This window comes from Schistocerca nitens, chromosome 2 (genome assembly GCF_023898315.1).
Source record: "Schistocerca nitens isolate TAMUIC-IGC-003100 chromosome 2, iqSchNite1.1, whole genome shotgun sequence".
Lineage (NCBI taxonomy): Eukaryota > Metazoa > Arthropoda > Insecta > Orthoptera > Acrididae > Schistocerca > Schistocerca nitens.
Window position 1 is genome coordinate 640,002,420 of NC_064615.1, and position 17,019 is coordinate 640,019,438.

Below are 17,019 nucleotides of genomic sequence, written 5' to 3' on the forward strand. Positions count from 1 at the left end.
AGTGAGAGTTGGTTCACTATAGCAGAATGTTCTGCATACAAAGTGATGAAATGAATAATTTTTTGGTATACGTCACAATTTTGTGTATAAATATCTAAGAGGAAACCTTGTTGTAGTATAGGTACAATAAGTATTTGCCCAAGTCAATCAATGATTTTCTTTAGTAAACTGTAAGATAATTCATTTCTACTGTTCTGAAAATCAGCTGTCACTTATTTATTCTTGCTATTATTGGTAAGTTGGGAGGGATTGAAGTTGCAAATGAATTATTTTTGGAGTGGTATTTCATGGGTATAAGTATTTTACATTTGGCAAGGCTTATTTATTTCCTTCTTTTAAAGGATCTGCTCTCTGTGGGGTTATTAAGCATCACTTTATTAACTGTTCAGTTTATAGTATAAAATGTTCTCCTTATACCCCTAACATTGTTTAAGAAATGTCTGACTAGGGCAAGAGCATTTTCTGTCCATCTGTGTCAGTGGATTGGTATGTAGTTCAGATACTAATGCCAGTGTTTGTTCTCACTGGTTACACAGAGAAGACAACTGAGGACTTGTGTATGCCTGATAAACCGTCTTATTCCATTGAGGGAGAATAGTACCATAACCAATGGACTTAATGTATCACTTTATATCATGTTTATTACACTTTGTATCATGATCACTTAATTACCATATAATTTTGGCATGAATGTGTATATTCTGTACTTACATATGTGGTGATTGCTAATTAGGTGAAATATAAGGAAGGGACCTGAGTATATAGAAAATTTCAGAATTGGTAGAAAATGTGATTTTTTTTTCATAAAAAGTGATACTTTTCATTAGTAAGACATGTACTCTGTGGACATTTAGTTTCCTTTTTTTCAGTTGTAATTATGAAATATGTGTCTTGGTGATGACTTTTACAGTGTAGCGAAACATTGCCCCTCAGTATCCATCTTTGCTTATAACAACTGTACTGTGCTTTCTCGCTTTTTTTTAAATTTTGGTGAGTATTCGATAAGTTTAGAGACGATCTTTGGCTTCCCACACTTCCTGCACTTAGACTATTATTATTTCTTTCCTTTCTCAGACGTTATGTCTGGTTAAAAATGAAAAGTGACGTGGACCTTGATCAAGCGTGACTTCCTTTTAACTGTACGGTATATGTTACATTGCATTTAGGAACTTTCGGTTAATTGAACATGTATCAGTAATTACAGATTTCTGTAGTTGTATATATACGTTTGGATGTAGCTGTATTGCATTGATGTACCGGTGGATATTGTGTGGTATGACTCCTGTAGTTGATAGTATAATTGGTATAAAGTCAACTTTATCCTGATGCCACATGTCCTTGACTTCCTCAGCCAGTTGGATGTATTTTTCAATTTTTTCTCCTGTATATTTGTTGTATTGGGTATGGATATTTAGATTAGTTGTGTTAATTTCTTCTTTTTATTGGTGAGTATGGTGTCAGGTTTGTTACGTGGTGTTGTTTTATCTGTTATAATGGTTCTGTTACAGTATAATTTGTATTCATCATTCTCCAGTACATTTTGTGGTGCATACTTGTATGTGGGAACATGTTGTTTTATTAGTTTATGTTGTATGGCAAGTTGTTGATGTATTATTTTTGCTACATTGTCATGTCTTCTGGTGTATTCTGTATATGCTAGTATTGTACATCTGCTTGTGATGTGATCTACTGTTTCTATTTGTTGTTTGCAAAGTCTGCATTTATCTGTTGTGTTATTGGGATCTTTAATAATATGCTTGCTGTAAGATCTGCTGTTTATTGTTTGATCCTGTATTGCAATCATGAATCCTTCCGTCTCACTGTATATATTGCCTTTTCTTAGCCATGTGTTGGATGCATCTTGATCGATGTGTGGCTGTGTTAGATGATACGGGTGCTTGCCATGTAGTGTTTTCTTTTTCCAATTTACTTTCTTCATATCTGTTGATGTTATGTGATCTAAAGGGTTGTAGAACTGGTTATAAAATTGCAATGATATAGCCGACGTATTTATATGAGTGATTGCTTTGTGTATTTTGCTAGTTTCTGCTAGTTCTATAAAGAATTTTCTTAAATTGTCTACCTGTCCATAATGTAGGTTTTTTATGTTGATAAATCCCCTTCCTCCTTCCTTTCTGCTTAATGTGAATCTTTCTGTTGCTGAATGTATGTGATGTATTCTATATTTGTGGCATTGTGATTGTGTAAGTGTATTGAGTGCTTCTAGTTCTGTGTTACTCCATTTCACTACTCCAAATGAATAGGTCAATATTGGTATAGCATAAGTATTTATAGCTTTCGTCTTGTTTCTTGCTGTCAATTCTGTTTTCAGTATTTTTGTTAGTCTTTGTCTATATTTTTCTTTTAGTTCTTCTTTAATATTTGTATTATCTATTCCTATTTTTTGCCTGTATCCTAGATATTTATAGGCATCTGCTTTTTCCATCACTTCTATGCAGTCACTGTGGTTACCCAATAAGTAATCTTCTTGTTTAGTGTGTTTTTCTTATATTTGTCTTTTCCAAAAGCCATATTTATATCACTGCACTTTTAGATCATCCATGTATAGCAAATGTGTGATTTTGTGTTGATATGTTCCAGTAATATTGTATCCATAATTTGTATTGTTTAGCATGTTGGATAGTGGGTTCAGAGCAGGGCAGAACCAGAAGGGACTTAATGAGTCCCCTTGGTATATTCCACGCTTAATCTGTATTGGCTGTTATTATTATTATTATTATTGGTGGTGGTGGTGGTGGTGGTGGTGGTAGTTAGTGATCAGTAAATATCTTGACTTTTAATAAAGAGTCTGGGCTTGATAATTCAACATCAAGATAGTGTGTGGAGTAAATGTGGAAAGGTAAAATTATATTTGAAGAGCAGTAAGCTAGCTTCAGTACTAACTGGCTAGTTTACAACATATCAGTTACCTAAGACGTCGAATATGCTAAGATATCTTCACATCTGTCAACAGGCAGTGTCCTCACAGTTAAAACATGAGGGAACCCCATGATAGCTACCACATGTCACATCACAGGCAGCTTCAGATCCTCCTGCCAATGTGCCAGGCCCAGCCCTTCCAGCCCCTGTCTCCTCTTAGACAAGTGAATCTTGGTTTGGCTGCCCTCACCCACCTCCTTAATATTTGGCAATATAATCTATACAAGGTCTGTTCCAAAAATTCAAAAATATTAGTAATATTGCACCCATTTTGTGTTGGAGTGAAATGCAGTTGGCATCCCTGTACATGCCTGTGTTTAATGTATGGCATGTGTTATAACACAGAAAACACCATTTACTTTCACTATGTAATATTTTTATTGGCACAAGATAAATCAAAACACAAAGAAATAGTTTTCGACAATCATGGTGACAGTCATGACGAATGTATCACACCAACTAGTCAACAACCAAAGTAAAACGAAGTGCAAAAAAAAGCAAAGATATTAATATTTTCTGGCAGTTCTTCCACAGAGCCCCCCCCCCCTCCCTCCCCCCGGAGGAGCGCGGAGTGCATAGGAGGAGTGATGAGGAGTAAGTGATAAAGGGAAGGTAAACATTTAAGGCATGACGTAATCTTGAAGTCTGAGAGGTGGCCGTATGGTGCGGCCAGCATGGGTGATAGTTCAGGGAAGACGAAGAAGGGGGGGTTACTCTTATAGTCTACATAGGCTGAAATGTCATTTTCTGAAGTACCAGGAGCCACATTGAAGCACTGTAATAGCTTAATGTCTTTCTGGTCAGATGGCACAGAATTGTTTTGAATTTCAAATAAAAAAAAGAAAAGTGTCCACAAGTTGTATTTTTATAGAGTCCACATCATAGTCATAGTCATTGCTGCTGGCATTTGGAGGCGTGAAGTATAGAAGAGGGGGGGCCTTGACTTGCAGAGAGTGTTTGATTAGCTTGTGGGAAAGGGAGAGGACAGGCCTGAGGTTTCCTGCAAAACAAATTCATTATCGGGTATGTCGGTGTTGTTAAGGATCCATGCTGGTTTCAAGCTCTCAACGGACACGACAGATGGTTTGTACTTAAAGAGGATCGTATAAGTATTTCAAGAGTGTGAAAGGGCCCGGTATGGGCCAGTGTAGGGTGGAGCAAGGGGTGAATGCATGGCGTCTTCTCTAAGCATCACACATTACAAGAACTGAGGTGTGTGTGAATGAAAACCGGAGGGGTAGCATGCGATTGAGGTTACGGAAAACGTAACTTGGTGATATGCTGTCGAACCTGTCATACCAACTCGGGAAGTTGATCCTCGGGAAGTAGAGGAGGATCATCAAGAAAATCCGCCGGAAGTGCAAGGGTTTTCTCCGTATAACATCTCGGCAACTGACGCTTCAAGGTCTTCTTTGAAATCCGTCCTCAAACCTAAAAGGACGCAGGGCAGTGCCTCAGTCCAAGAGGAAAAATGACATATGAGTGACCTTCAGGGTACGGTGCCATCATTCTATTAGGCCTTTAGATTGTGGGTGATAGGCTGTAGTTCTGAATTTGTTGATACCACACAGTTGACAGAGGCGATTAAACATATTAGATTCAAGCTGTCTCCCCTGGTCTGTGGGAAGTGAAGTAGGGCAACCAAAACGAGAAAGCCAATGGAGAACAAAAGCGTTAGCTACAGTGTCGGCCGTAATGTCCACGATGGGGATAGCCTCGGCCCAACGTGTGGTACGATCTATCATGGTCAGTAAGTAACGGAAGTTGTTAGATATCAGTAACTGACCAACAATGTTCAAATGGACATGACAGAATCTACCTGAGGGCAAAGTAAATTTGCCTAATGGCTGGCTTAGTATGTTTGTGTATTTTGGCTCTCTGGCAAGGTATGCATGCTCTCACCCACCGATTACAATCTCTTTTTACATTAGGCCAAACGTATCTCCGTAATGAGGCGTGTAGTCGCGCGAATGCTCGGGTGAGCGAGATTGTGGATTGTGTCAAAAACGTCTTTCCTAAAAGGTTTAGGGACTATAGGATGAGGACGACCTGTTTTAATGTCACAATACAAAGAGCAATCATCATTATGGAAGGGAAGTAGAGCAATTTGTAAGGAAGTATCAGAGTCAGAGAGAAGGTGCTGGATCTGTGGGTCAGATAGCTGGAGCTTGTGTAAGCGGTGAGGATCAATAGCTGTCTTCAGGGAGGACAGGCATGACAGGTAGTCTGCTGCAACATTTTCATTACCCCTGATACATTGAAAGTCTGAAAGATATTGTAATACCAAATCCATATGGCGAAACCTTCTGGGTAGTACATATAATGCTGGTTTGCGGACAGCCTCGACAAGGGGCTTGTGATCTGTGTAAACTGTCACAAGTCGGGCTTCAAAATCTGTACGAAAGTACTTTACGGCCTCTTAAATGGCGTAAAGTTCACGATCAAATGCGGACCACTTTCTTTGCATTTCGGTAAGCGTTTTTGAAAATAAACTCTGGGGTGTAGTACCTGTTGTTAGGGTCTGTTGCGAAACTGCGTCAATGACATTATCGCTAGCGTCTGTGGTTATTGTCAGGGAGGTGTCAGAGTGAGGGTGAGACAGGGTAATAGCATTCACCAAGGCATACTTAAGCGAGTCGAAGGCTCGCTGCATGGTGTGATCCCATTCTGTGTGTCTGTCACCTGTGGTATTCTTTCCCTTTAAGGCCTCAGTGACAGAGACTTGAAGAGATGCCGCATGTGGGATGTGGAGTCGAAAAAAAATTTACCATTCCGAGGTATCTACATAACTATTTATAGGTTTGAAGGATGGGAAGGTCAAGTATTTGTTGTACTCTATCTGAGGTGGGACAAATGCCCTGATTATTGACCAAATGTCCCTGGAAAATAACCTCTGGCTTCTCCAGTTGGGATTTGTCATGATTAATCTCAACTCCATGTCGTGCCAATGTTGGAGGTGTTGTCTGTGTTCCTCGGCAGTTGTGGAGAAAATAATAATGCCGTCTAGGTAGGCACAGCAAAAATTAAGGCCACGTAGAATGGTGTCAATGAATCTTTGCCAGGTCTGGGTGGCATTCTTCAATCCATAAGGCATAAACAAATATTCATATAGTCCAAATGGGGTGATGATAGCGGTTTTGGGGATATCTTCTGGGTGCATCGGAATCTGATGGTTAGCCTTTTTGCAGTCTACCACAGAGAAAAAATTGGCACTGAACATGGATTGTGAAAAATCATGGAAGTGTGGGACAGGGTAGTTATCAAGTATTATTCTGGTGTTCAAATGCCTATAGTCTCCACAGAGTCGAAAGGTATTGTCCTTTTTGGGAATGACACGTATTGGAGAAGACCATGCACTGTCAGAGGGGTGGACTATACCCAAGTGTAAAAGTTCATTAATACATTCTTTGGCAGCGGTAAGTTTTTTAGCATTGAGGTGTCAGGGGCGAGAACGGACAGGCGGTCCCTCAGTTGTGTTAAGCCTGTGACAGATACTTGTGTTAATGGCCTTGATTTTGTGAATAGGTGTGGCCGAAATACATGGAGGGCCGCAGGAAGGAGCGACGTTATCGTTCGTGCGCAATAAGTATGAAAGGGAACTAACCTGAAATACTTTATCACTGAAAGGTATTTCAGTGAAAGCTGCAGTGTTGTCAGAGGAGCTGCGCTGTGCAACAGCTGGCGGTGTTCCATGGACTGTGGTGTTACTGTACGAAGGAATCGTTGCGCGCACATGTGCGGTGTCGCCTGTAACAGCTGTCACCTGTGTTTTTTGATGAAAGGTGGACGGTGAAGCGCAGGGTGGGGGGTTGCTGGGCGGGTTGCCGTCTTCACTGTCCGGGTTGTGGCAGGCGCTGCTGTGGTTGCGTATAAACAGCGGTGCGGTATGCAGATCCCATGTAGTTTCGTGGGTGTTATTACTTTTAATCTTGATCTCCTCTCTAAACCCGCGAAATTCATCAGTCAGGACCTCACAACGTTGAAGTAGCTTTGCATTTTCTTCGGACAGTTGGTCGATTTCAAGGCGTTACATAACTAAGTTCACTACGGCAGCTTTGACCTCCTCAGATAGAATGGAAACTGTCTCTGTCTTGTTGACAGGATGTATTAGAGCTGCATTCTGTCGGTGTGGATGGGGAAAATCTCGCCGAAACTTTTTGTTTAAAATCCACTGAGCAGTGGGCAGGTGTAATTAAGTCCAAAGAAAAGTTATGAGCAGTTAAGAAGTCCAATCCTAATACTGGCTCATCAATTTCTACTATTGAAAATGTCCATTCATAATTATGTGTATCATTGAAGTAAACGTGAAGTTGCGTTACACCATAAACCTTTAATGAGGAATTTTTGGCTGCTCTGATTTGGTGAGGTGAATGCGTGATTGTAGAAGTGACCATTGAACGTGGAATGACGCTCACATTGGCACCAGTGTCCGCTAAAACCCATTTCTGAGAAGCTATATACTGGATATACAAACGTCAGAGAGAATAATTCGGAAGTACTAGCTTGTGATCTGTTAGGCAACTTGACATCACAGTGAGGACCAGTGCGCCTGTAGCGGTCCGCCGTGCGTGTTTGGGCGCATTGCACAGGTGAGTGGCAATTCCTGGCTGTATTACCGTAAACGGAGTGATACCAGCAGAGAGGATAAACTTGCTGATCCTGTGTTGTTACCAGGTGAAGGACATCACTTGAAGCTGTGGTATGGGATGGTGAAGGACGGTGTGCAATCCGGTGCTCAGCCAGTGTACTCTGTCTGTTGTTTTGGAAAGATCGGCCTCTGCCACACAGAAGAGGCATAATATGGAGGGGGGAGGGGACACATGTAGATAACTTTCTTCTGTTGATTATCTTATATGCGGCATCGGCCAGCAATAATTTCGCTTGTAGAGGTTCCTGATTGTGTGATAGGAGCTGCAGTTGGATAGCTTGCGGCAGCTTTGCAACCCAGAAAGAAAGTAAAGCTTCATCTGGCATAGTTTTGCTATCGAAGACTGCTCTGATACATCGCTACAGTTGTGAAGGAGTCGAGTCTTTGAGATGTACATCTTGTAGTATGTATAAAACAGACTCTTGCGTAGTCTTAGCTAGACGTTTGCAGATCTGTTGTTTTGCTAGTGCGTAACGATTTGCGGGGGCCGCCGACAGCACTAAGTCCTGTACCCACTCAGCGTAGTCCTCTAGAGCATTAATAAGCGCAATAAATTTAGCACTGTCTGAATCAATGTTTATGGCGGTGAATATAGTCTCTGCCAAAATAAACCAAGTATGCGGATTGTCCTTCATGAACCTTGGTAATTTAGGGATTTTCTCACTCTTGTGTTGTGGATGTAACATTTGATAGCACAGCGGATGGGAGTGGCGGAGTGTTTATGAAGCTGTCACTCGCGGCGTTCGCAGCGGCTAGTTTAAACACGGCTGGTGCGGCAGGCGCAGCGGGGGCTGTGGAAACAATCGGGGCGGGACGACTGTCCCACCAGTGATTGCTGTCACTGAAATTTGTACCCATCTGTTTTGTAGTGAGTCTTGTAGTGGGTGGGGAGAGAATGTGTCCAAAACCGATTTATCAGCAATATATGGGGAGCTCCAAGTGATCTGTCGTCTCGAAAAGTCTGTGAGGTTCATAGTGTTGGGGCACTGTTGCACACTACATGTCACAGGAGGCTGTACATATGATGCACTGTGAGTCACAAATTTAGGCACAGCACTCATGATTGTTTTTCTTTTTTAATAGACGAACTTAGAAAAAGATTTCATAGCAGGTGACATCACTGACGATGTTGAGAGTCCACAACGGCATTGTTGATGACGGATAAAACTCCACGGCATTGTACTTATCTTCCAATTTTATCCCAGTTGTTGGTGGTGTTGTGCATAGGAAACTGTGGAAAGGCAGTGTAGAGGCACCATTAGTATCATGTTGTAGTCTGAAAGGAGCGGAAGGTGAGCAATGTGGAGATGTCGAAGTAAATGGCCACATTGTCGAATCGGACGTATGTTGCACGTCGGAGGTCACCAGTATGGCATGTGTTGTACTTATAGCACAGAAAACACCATTCACTTTCACTATGTAATATTTTTATTGGCACAAGATAAATCAAAACAGAAAGAAATAGTTTTCGACAATCACAGTAACAGTCATGACAAATGTCTCGTACCAACTAGTCAACAACCAAAGTAAGTAAAATGAAGTACAAAAAAGCAAAGATATTAATATTTTCTGGCAGTTCTGCCACAAATGCGCAACTGTTGGAAGTTTTATTGTTGTATGTCTGTTGTCATTGTTTAGTGCTGTATCGAGTAGAATGTTGTATTGCACAGTTTGCAAATTGGGAGCTGGCGGAGTTAGAAGAGTAACACATAAGTATTAAATTTTGCATGAAATTCAAGAAAACCCATACAGAGACATACCAAATGATGCAGGAAGCCTATGGTGATGAGCACTGAAGTCATACTCAGTGTCACATGGTTTAAAAATAGCCATACGGAAGTTAAGGGTGCCGTTTGACGTCAACTGACAATGCTCTTGTCAGGAATGCCAATGAAAGTGTGCATGCCAAATGGAGACTGAGTATCTGAGATGTTGTAGAAGAATGTAACATTTCTGTTGGATCATGTCATGAAATCCTCACACAGCATCTGGAAATGCTTCTTGTTGACACAAAGTTCAGCCCATGAGCCAAAACCAGAAAGCTTTTATATTGCACAACTGAGAATGAGATGTTCCTTAAGAGAAACATAAATGTTCGTGAAACATGGGTCTAAAATTATGATGTCGATACCAAGTTCAATCTTCACTATGAGTCGGGAAAGGTCCTCCAACACCAGAAAAACCTTGTCAGGTCAAATGTCAAAGCCATGTTGGTAGTTTTCTTTGACTTTGAAGGATTAGTGAATCATGCATTTGTGCCATGGGGGCTACTGTTAATCCATGGTACTAGAAGAATGTGTTGCAATGCCTGCAAGAATATGTGAGAAGGAAATGACCTGAAACGTGGCGAGACAATTCATGGCTCTTGCATCACAATAACACACCTGCACATTCATCCCTGTGGGTATGTGACTAATGCACAAAAAACGAAATTGCTGTGCTCTCGCATCCTCTGTACTCTCCAGACCTAACCAGTGTGGACTTTTCTTTTATTTCCAAAGTTGATAATCCCATTGAAAGGATGATGATTTGCAGTCATAGACGAGACGAAAGAAAATCTGCAGATGACACTACACACAATCCTGCAAGAGGCATACCAAGATTCCTTCCAGAAAGGGGAAACAGCATTGAGAGTGACGTATCAGTTGTAGGAGAGAGTATTTTGGAGGAGGCCATGCACAACAAGTAAAAAGGTAAGTGCAGAAAAATTTTGTGAACAAAGCTCTGGAGCTTTTTGAGCAGACCTAATATAGCAAGTGTGCTGCAAGCCATTCCACAATGAGAAACGGCCCAAACATGTTACGCTTTGCAACTGACCCTATCACACTTACATCACATTAGATGAATACTAAGAGAAACAATCCAGCCATGGCCTGCTTGGCAGCTGGCCACAACACAGCTGGTCAAGCAGATCTGTGAATGACTCACCTGCTCGACGACTACCACTTCATGCACAATGGTGGGAATGCCAGCTTGAATAACAGCTCTGACCAGAGAACTCTCATGGCCAAGTGGAATATCTGAGTGGAATCTGGAGAAGTCAGTTCAGTTTAGTACCTCATATTGTTCAGATGTGCTGTATGTTGTGCTGTGGTAATAAAGCAATATTGTTGCCCTATGTGTCATCTGTTATTGGTATGATCCCTGCACTTAATGGGATAATCTACCACAAACTTAATCTGTATATTGTATTAACAATAAAGTATCATTTACTGTTCAAAATGATTTGCCAGACGTGAACTAGTAAATTAGCAGGGAAGCTGTTACTTTGAAAAAAGCTGCTGCTTCCTGATGTATGATAAATAGTTGTGGAGACATTGGTAGGTCAATAGTTACAGGAATACATTGTTATTTTTCTAAGCATATTGTCTGGAGGAAGAGGCACAGTTGAAGAAAATACTGGTCTCTGAAATATGTTTAAGTACTTACAACAAGAAATCCTTTTAGCTGTTAATGCTGACTGAGAAATCATTTGTGATGCTGATATTAGAGAGTTTGGACAAAGCATGCAAAACAGTTGGTTGGTAACATTTGAACTTGTAAAGTTATTCTTCCCTCCAGTTCTAATGTTTTGTTAGCAATGTCATTGGACTATGTTGCAATGTTGGCTGTTTATGCACTGTTGGCTGCTTTTTTTAAATATAATTTCTACAAGGGTTATCATCCTGTAAGAATGCAAGCATCATGGACCAAAACCATGGGGGAAGTGCAAACAGCTATGGGAGCATAAACTAAGTTTGTATGTAGACTGTCTTATTACGTGAATTACAGATTTAATCCATATTCTTTAACGTGAGCAGTAATCCAGTGTTAAACTCTCAAACCAGAATGTGCCACACCCTATTATCTTTATCAACAGCTTCTAGTATTCTGTTTCCTCACATGCAATGCAATTAGGTTCTTTGGAATTCTCCTATGCTAACACAAGTGTTTTCAAATTCCCAAGCAGGTACCTTAAAGAGTATCTTCATATGTAGTCTCTTGTACCTCTCCTCCTGACAGGTTTTGTTGCAAAGCTTTCTCTTGATCCCATTTTCTACCTTTTTCTCTTCATTGTTGATTCAGAGACCATCTAAATTTTTCTCCTACAGTATTTCAATTTCTTCTATTTTTTTTTCACCATCTGTTTTGACTCTTACTGGACGAGATGCTGCAGTGGTTAAGACACTAAATGCGGGTTTGAGACACTAAAATGCGTGTTTGAGAGACAACATATAAATGCTTGCCCAACTACTGCAATTTAGGTTTTACTTGTGCTAGAGAGAGGCTTGATTCTAATGCAAGGATGGTTCCTCTATTAAGGTTGTAACTAATTCTCCTTTTCTTCAGTGTCTACACTTTTTTCCAGTTACTTTATTTTTAATGATAGTGACAGGACGTTAAACTCTACCCTGTTTTTCACATTCCTCTTCCCCCCCCCCTCTCCATCCCCCCATCCCCTGTCCCCACCCACCCCTCTTGCATCTTCTGTTTTCTCTCAAGATTAGCTCTTATCCAAATCCCATCTGCAGTTCACTAGTATAATTCTGATATTTGAATGTCAGCTGTTTTAGTCCATTTCATATTGCTGATTAAAGGGTGGAAATAATTCTTTTGTATTCAGTGCCTTTATGCCTTCTCATATTTAACATCTGCATACTCCTTACAAAGCAAAAGCTTAAACTGAAAACTGGAGACTGTGTGTGTGTGTGTGTGTGTGTGTGTGTGTGTGTGTGTGTGTGTGTGTTCAAATGTTTTTAACATGTAGAGTTAAACAACAATGCTTACAATGTGTTTTCCATTTTATATTATAGATTTTGATTATTTAATGTGGTGAAAGGTTTTCTAAAGATGGGTAACTGATCTGCCTATGGTGGTTTGGCAAAACATTTAGTGTGTGTTTGACTGGATCAGAGTTCTTTTATTCAGATTCTGTTGTTGTACTTTAAAATAAATTTTACTGCACTAAATTTGTTTGTACAGTAATCCTTAAATGTTCAGAAATGCAATTTGATGTAGGCCACAGCTTAGTAATTGGCATAGTTTTATAATTTATGAATGATTTTGGAAAAAAATCATAAGTATTGTTGTCCTCAAGTGCTGTTACATTGCAGGAGAATTCCTTTACTATTTGAACCAAAATTGAGAGATATATTGAGGCTAAGCATTTTATACATGACATTTGCAAATGACCAGAGGACGTTTGACAATTGTAAGGAATAAAATTCCAAAGAAACAAGGGAAAAAATGCAGTGAAAATGGAACAGTTAGCATAATCCACATGCAACTAAAGTTACATTATGAACCATGAATAAAAAGTGGAAAAGTTAATGGAAGAGTTTGCCTGAGGAAAAGTTTGCTTTTAGAAAGACTTCAGGCACACTATATACAATAGTAACCTCACAGAGATGTTAAAATTTTACGGGCATGTTTAAAAATTTTACGGACATGTTTACAAATTTTACGGACATGTTTACAAATTTTGCCAACACTCTCTTCTTGGCCAAATCTTCGATCGCAAAGGAATATGCTATAAAAGTGCTGATGGCCACCTCTTCCACAATTTGTGTGATAGTCACACAACAGTTCTCCATCACTACAGCATTCACCTCGGCAATGACCTGATAATTTCAGCATATTAATGGACAATTGGAGAGTGGCTCACTCTCCACTGATGTGCAGCCATCTTTAAACTAGTTTTACTACTCGTTAATCTGTGTGATGCCCATAGAATCATCGCTGAAAACTGTTTGAATCTTCCAAATGGTTTCCACCTGGCTGCTACCCAGTTTCTGACAAAATTTGATGCAGTAGTGCTGCTCCATTCATTCTGTCATTTCCATTGCAATGAAAAACAGACATGAGCACTACAGGCTACCCCCTCTCAATTGCTGCTTGCCAGCAACTGATGCTATTGACAGGCAGGAAAGAAAGGATGCATGCACAGAAAGGTTCAAGGTCGGCTCATGCAAGTACACTAGATTCAAATTCGTGAGGTATTTGCAAAATAAGTTAGATAGGATACTTTCCTAAGAGACCTCATATATTTGGGAATGAGGGGGCTTATAAAAACCACCTTAGAAGTATATGTGAAAGGGAAGAGAAGGGGTGGGAGGAAGAGGTTTCAGAGCCTTGATGAATGCTAGACAGCAATACATACAGTAGCATTAAGAAGGAAGCTGTGGACTGTCAGAAATGGACATGGAAAAACCTGCTGACATAACTGAAAACATGGTGATTGTGGTATAAACCACACTTCAACTGAGCAAGATGTACCATTAGAATGATTGTTGTTGGTACAGATTTCTGAAGATAAGGACCCAATTTTCCAATAGAGTAAATCTGATATAAGAAATTACCCAAAACACTTAGACAGCATTACTTTGAAATTGACTGATTTGTCCTGACAGTTAAACCACCTGGATATGCCTTATTGATTGTTTCAAAGCTCTGGTTTGTTACGAATGCACCTCATGGACTGTTTAAAACTTTCCACTTACCACCAACTTTCCTTTAGGTTCAACCACAAAATCAGTCAAGTGCCATGCTGCAGTAGTTTAATCAATACTTAATGGCTCTTCAAATTCATTTCTTCAGCTTAGTCTGGTTTGCCACATGGTTTTAAGTTTTATGAATGGTCAAAACAGTATATATTATTTAGGAGTAAAAAACAAGATGACTCTTCAAAAGGCAGAAGCGATGGGTGTCGCTATATTGTTCTCAGTCAACTGCCAATTCTTTTCTGGCACATGGTGAGTAGTATACTGAGGTGAGGTGGGGGTGTGATGTGGAGTGAGAATGGTCATGGTGGGGTAAGGTTTGGAGAGAGGTAGGAGGCAGTGAGCGGGTTGGGGGGGGGGGGGGGGGGGGGGGGAACTGTGCAGCAGCTCATGGGAGAGTAGGGAGCTAGCTGTGGGATAGCTAGGGATGCAGGTGGAAGGGGCAGGTGGCAGATGGCTGGGCATGCAGTTTCATAGACCATGGCATGAAATAACACCACACATAACTGATGTGGCAGCACAAATTCGATGGGTTACTGAGGCAGGCCCACAGATGGCTCCCCACTCTGCCATAAGCCACTAGACACTTCCCCAAACTCCCTCCCTGCCACTTTTCTCCATCCTTCACCCATCCCCACCTCACCCCAGTACACTCACCATGGCTCAGAAAAGAGCTGGCAGTTGACTGAGCAGAACGTAGAGAGAGAGGTACATGTGTACATATTTTTCCACAAGCTTGAAATCGGAAGTGCATCAAAGAAGCTAGCCAATCTCTCTGTACCTATTGTTTGTGTACCTATCGATGATGCAACATGTTTTTGTGTACCTATCGATGATGCAACATGTTTGCCTTTTGTTGAGTCATATTCTTTATTCCTAAATAATTCATAATTCTCAACCAGAACTTTGTATACATTACAATACAGTATATATCGATCAAAGAGCAAAAGAATTTCATGTATCATAAATATTTGCATAGACATAAAACTCCTATACTAAATTAATCAGAAATGAGCAAATCATATTCCAGTACACTATATTTTATCTATACTTAAACACTCCACATTTACAGCAGTGAAATGAATGCATCATGCCTTTCGTAACGAGCACATGTGATTTACTTGGATATATTCTGTCAAAGTTGCTCATAGAAAATGTACTGTTGACTTGTGCAGGTGTTTGTCATACTCACTTTGGTATTTGTCGATGTTATGCCTTTGGCAGTTTTCACCAATAAATTTGCACGAATAATTATGACACAGTTTTAGCAGTATCAAATCAAGACAGACATTTTTAAAAATGACTTTGATATCAAACATAGCAATTTGTATTTAGAACCTCCCTTAAAGATTACAAATTGCTGTGAGTTTATACTATCATGTTCATGTTTGCAGCAAACAATGGCACTGAGCTGATACGGTGTCACTATGAGGGGAAGGATTACTATGAAGGTCAACTTCTGTACAATTCTAGTGAGCCTTGCAAAACATGCATTTGTGACAGTGAATTTAATAGTAAGTATACTACCAGTGTCTGGAGACCGAAGAATACTAGTAGTGATAAAATATAGGACATACTGTACGTATAAAGCATTTTTAGTTTACTTGTAGAATTTTTATAATCTGACATTGCATGATTTTTGTTTTGCTCTGAAACAGAAAGATACAAAATTGTGAATAGTTTTGTCCTTGACAGTAAATTTTCTTACAGTTAATTCCTGTTTGTTATTAGCTGCACATAACATTTCACTTTAATTATTTAGATTATCACCTATCTGATGTTCGTTTCCAAACATTTTACTTTTATTGCTTAAATTGCTAATATTCAAAACACTGCAGGTGAAACCCAAATTTTCACATGGAAAACTGGATATTAATCATGAAATATCAAAAATTATTTTTTGTATAGAATGAGTGAATATAAATTAAAAGATCAAAACAATGGGAACAACTACATTTTGTAAAGGTAGTAGGTTTATTGATCTGTGGATCACTGTTATGAGGTTAAGCCGAATTACACATTTTAGTATGATTCATGAAATTCCTCTGATGTCATGTTTCTTTTATGACATAATGTAAGATCTTTTAATGTTTTACACATATGAACACACGGCTTCCTGCCTCATCGTAGCTATGCAAGCGCGGTGATGCATGCTATCTGGTGCTCTCTGGCAACTGCTGAAATGAACCTCTTTCTAACAGGTTGCGGGAAAATATTGTGAATGATTGATTGAAAAGCATTACTTTCAAAGTAAATTCCCTTTTATGCAAGATAAGTTTGAGAATGTGTGATGAATTTCTTAAATCACAGAGCATTTGACTTTCATTGAAAAATCAACTATTTGAGGACGACCATTTAGAAAAAAATTTTAGCCCAGATGATCAGACATTTATGTCGGTATTAAAAATTTTACTAGCAAATTTGTGTGATATATCTTAAAGGGTAACACGCCCAAAAAAGATAAACATTATACATGAACGTTCAGCGAACTCTTGCAGCTTATTAGTCATTGAGACCAGTATGTTTGCGTGTGCGTGTGCGTGCTCTCTCTACTTAACAATGACAATGCTATTGGCTGACTACATCATGTGTCCTAAGCTCTGAATATCTGCTGTTGTTTCGGCTAGCGAGATCACGTGACATGAGCTATGACTGGCTTACAAAAGTGCATCGCAATCTCGATTTCAATTCTTCGGAAAGTAACATGGGGTGTTTGGTGGAATTTGAATTTATACTTTTGTAATATGAAAATACGCAGTATACATGGCCTTTTTTCTAAGTTTCGTTTTCTAAATAGCTGAAAAATTCTACACCGGTGTATAAAACCATAACCATTCAAAGGATCGATAAGTTTTACTGTTCAGAGGAAAAGTATACTGTCACTTAACATGGAAAAAGTGTATTTTCACCTGGGAGAAAGTGTGTTTTTAATGGGAAATCTGGGAAGAACCT

General features: G+C 39.7%; 1 protein-coding gene across 2 annotated transcripts in view; it reads left to right on the top strand.

Annotated features, from left to right (window-relative positions):
* Positions 1 to 17,019, top strand: part of LOC126234535 (von Willebrand factor C and EGF domain-containing protein-like) — a 138,820-nt gene that overhangs the window by 75,220 nt on the left and 46,581 nt on the right. For both annotated transcript variants that reach the window (XM_049943231.1, XM_049943232.1), the window contains exon 5: positions 15,462 to 15,581. In XM_049943231.1, the coding sequence (XP_049799188.1) occupies positions 15,462 to 15,581 (120 nt within the window). The remainder of the gene's footprint in view (positions 1 to 15,461; positions 15,582 to 17,019) is intronic.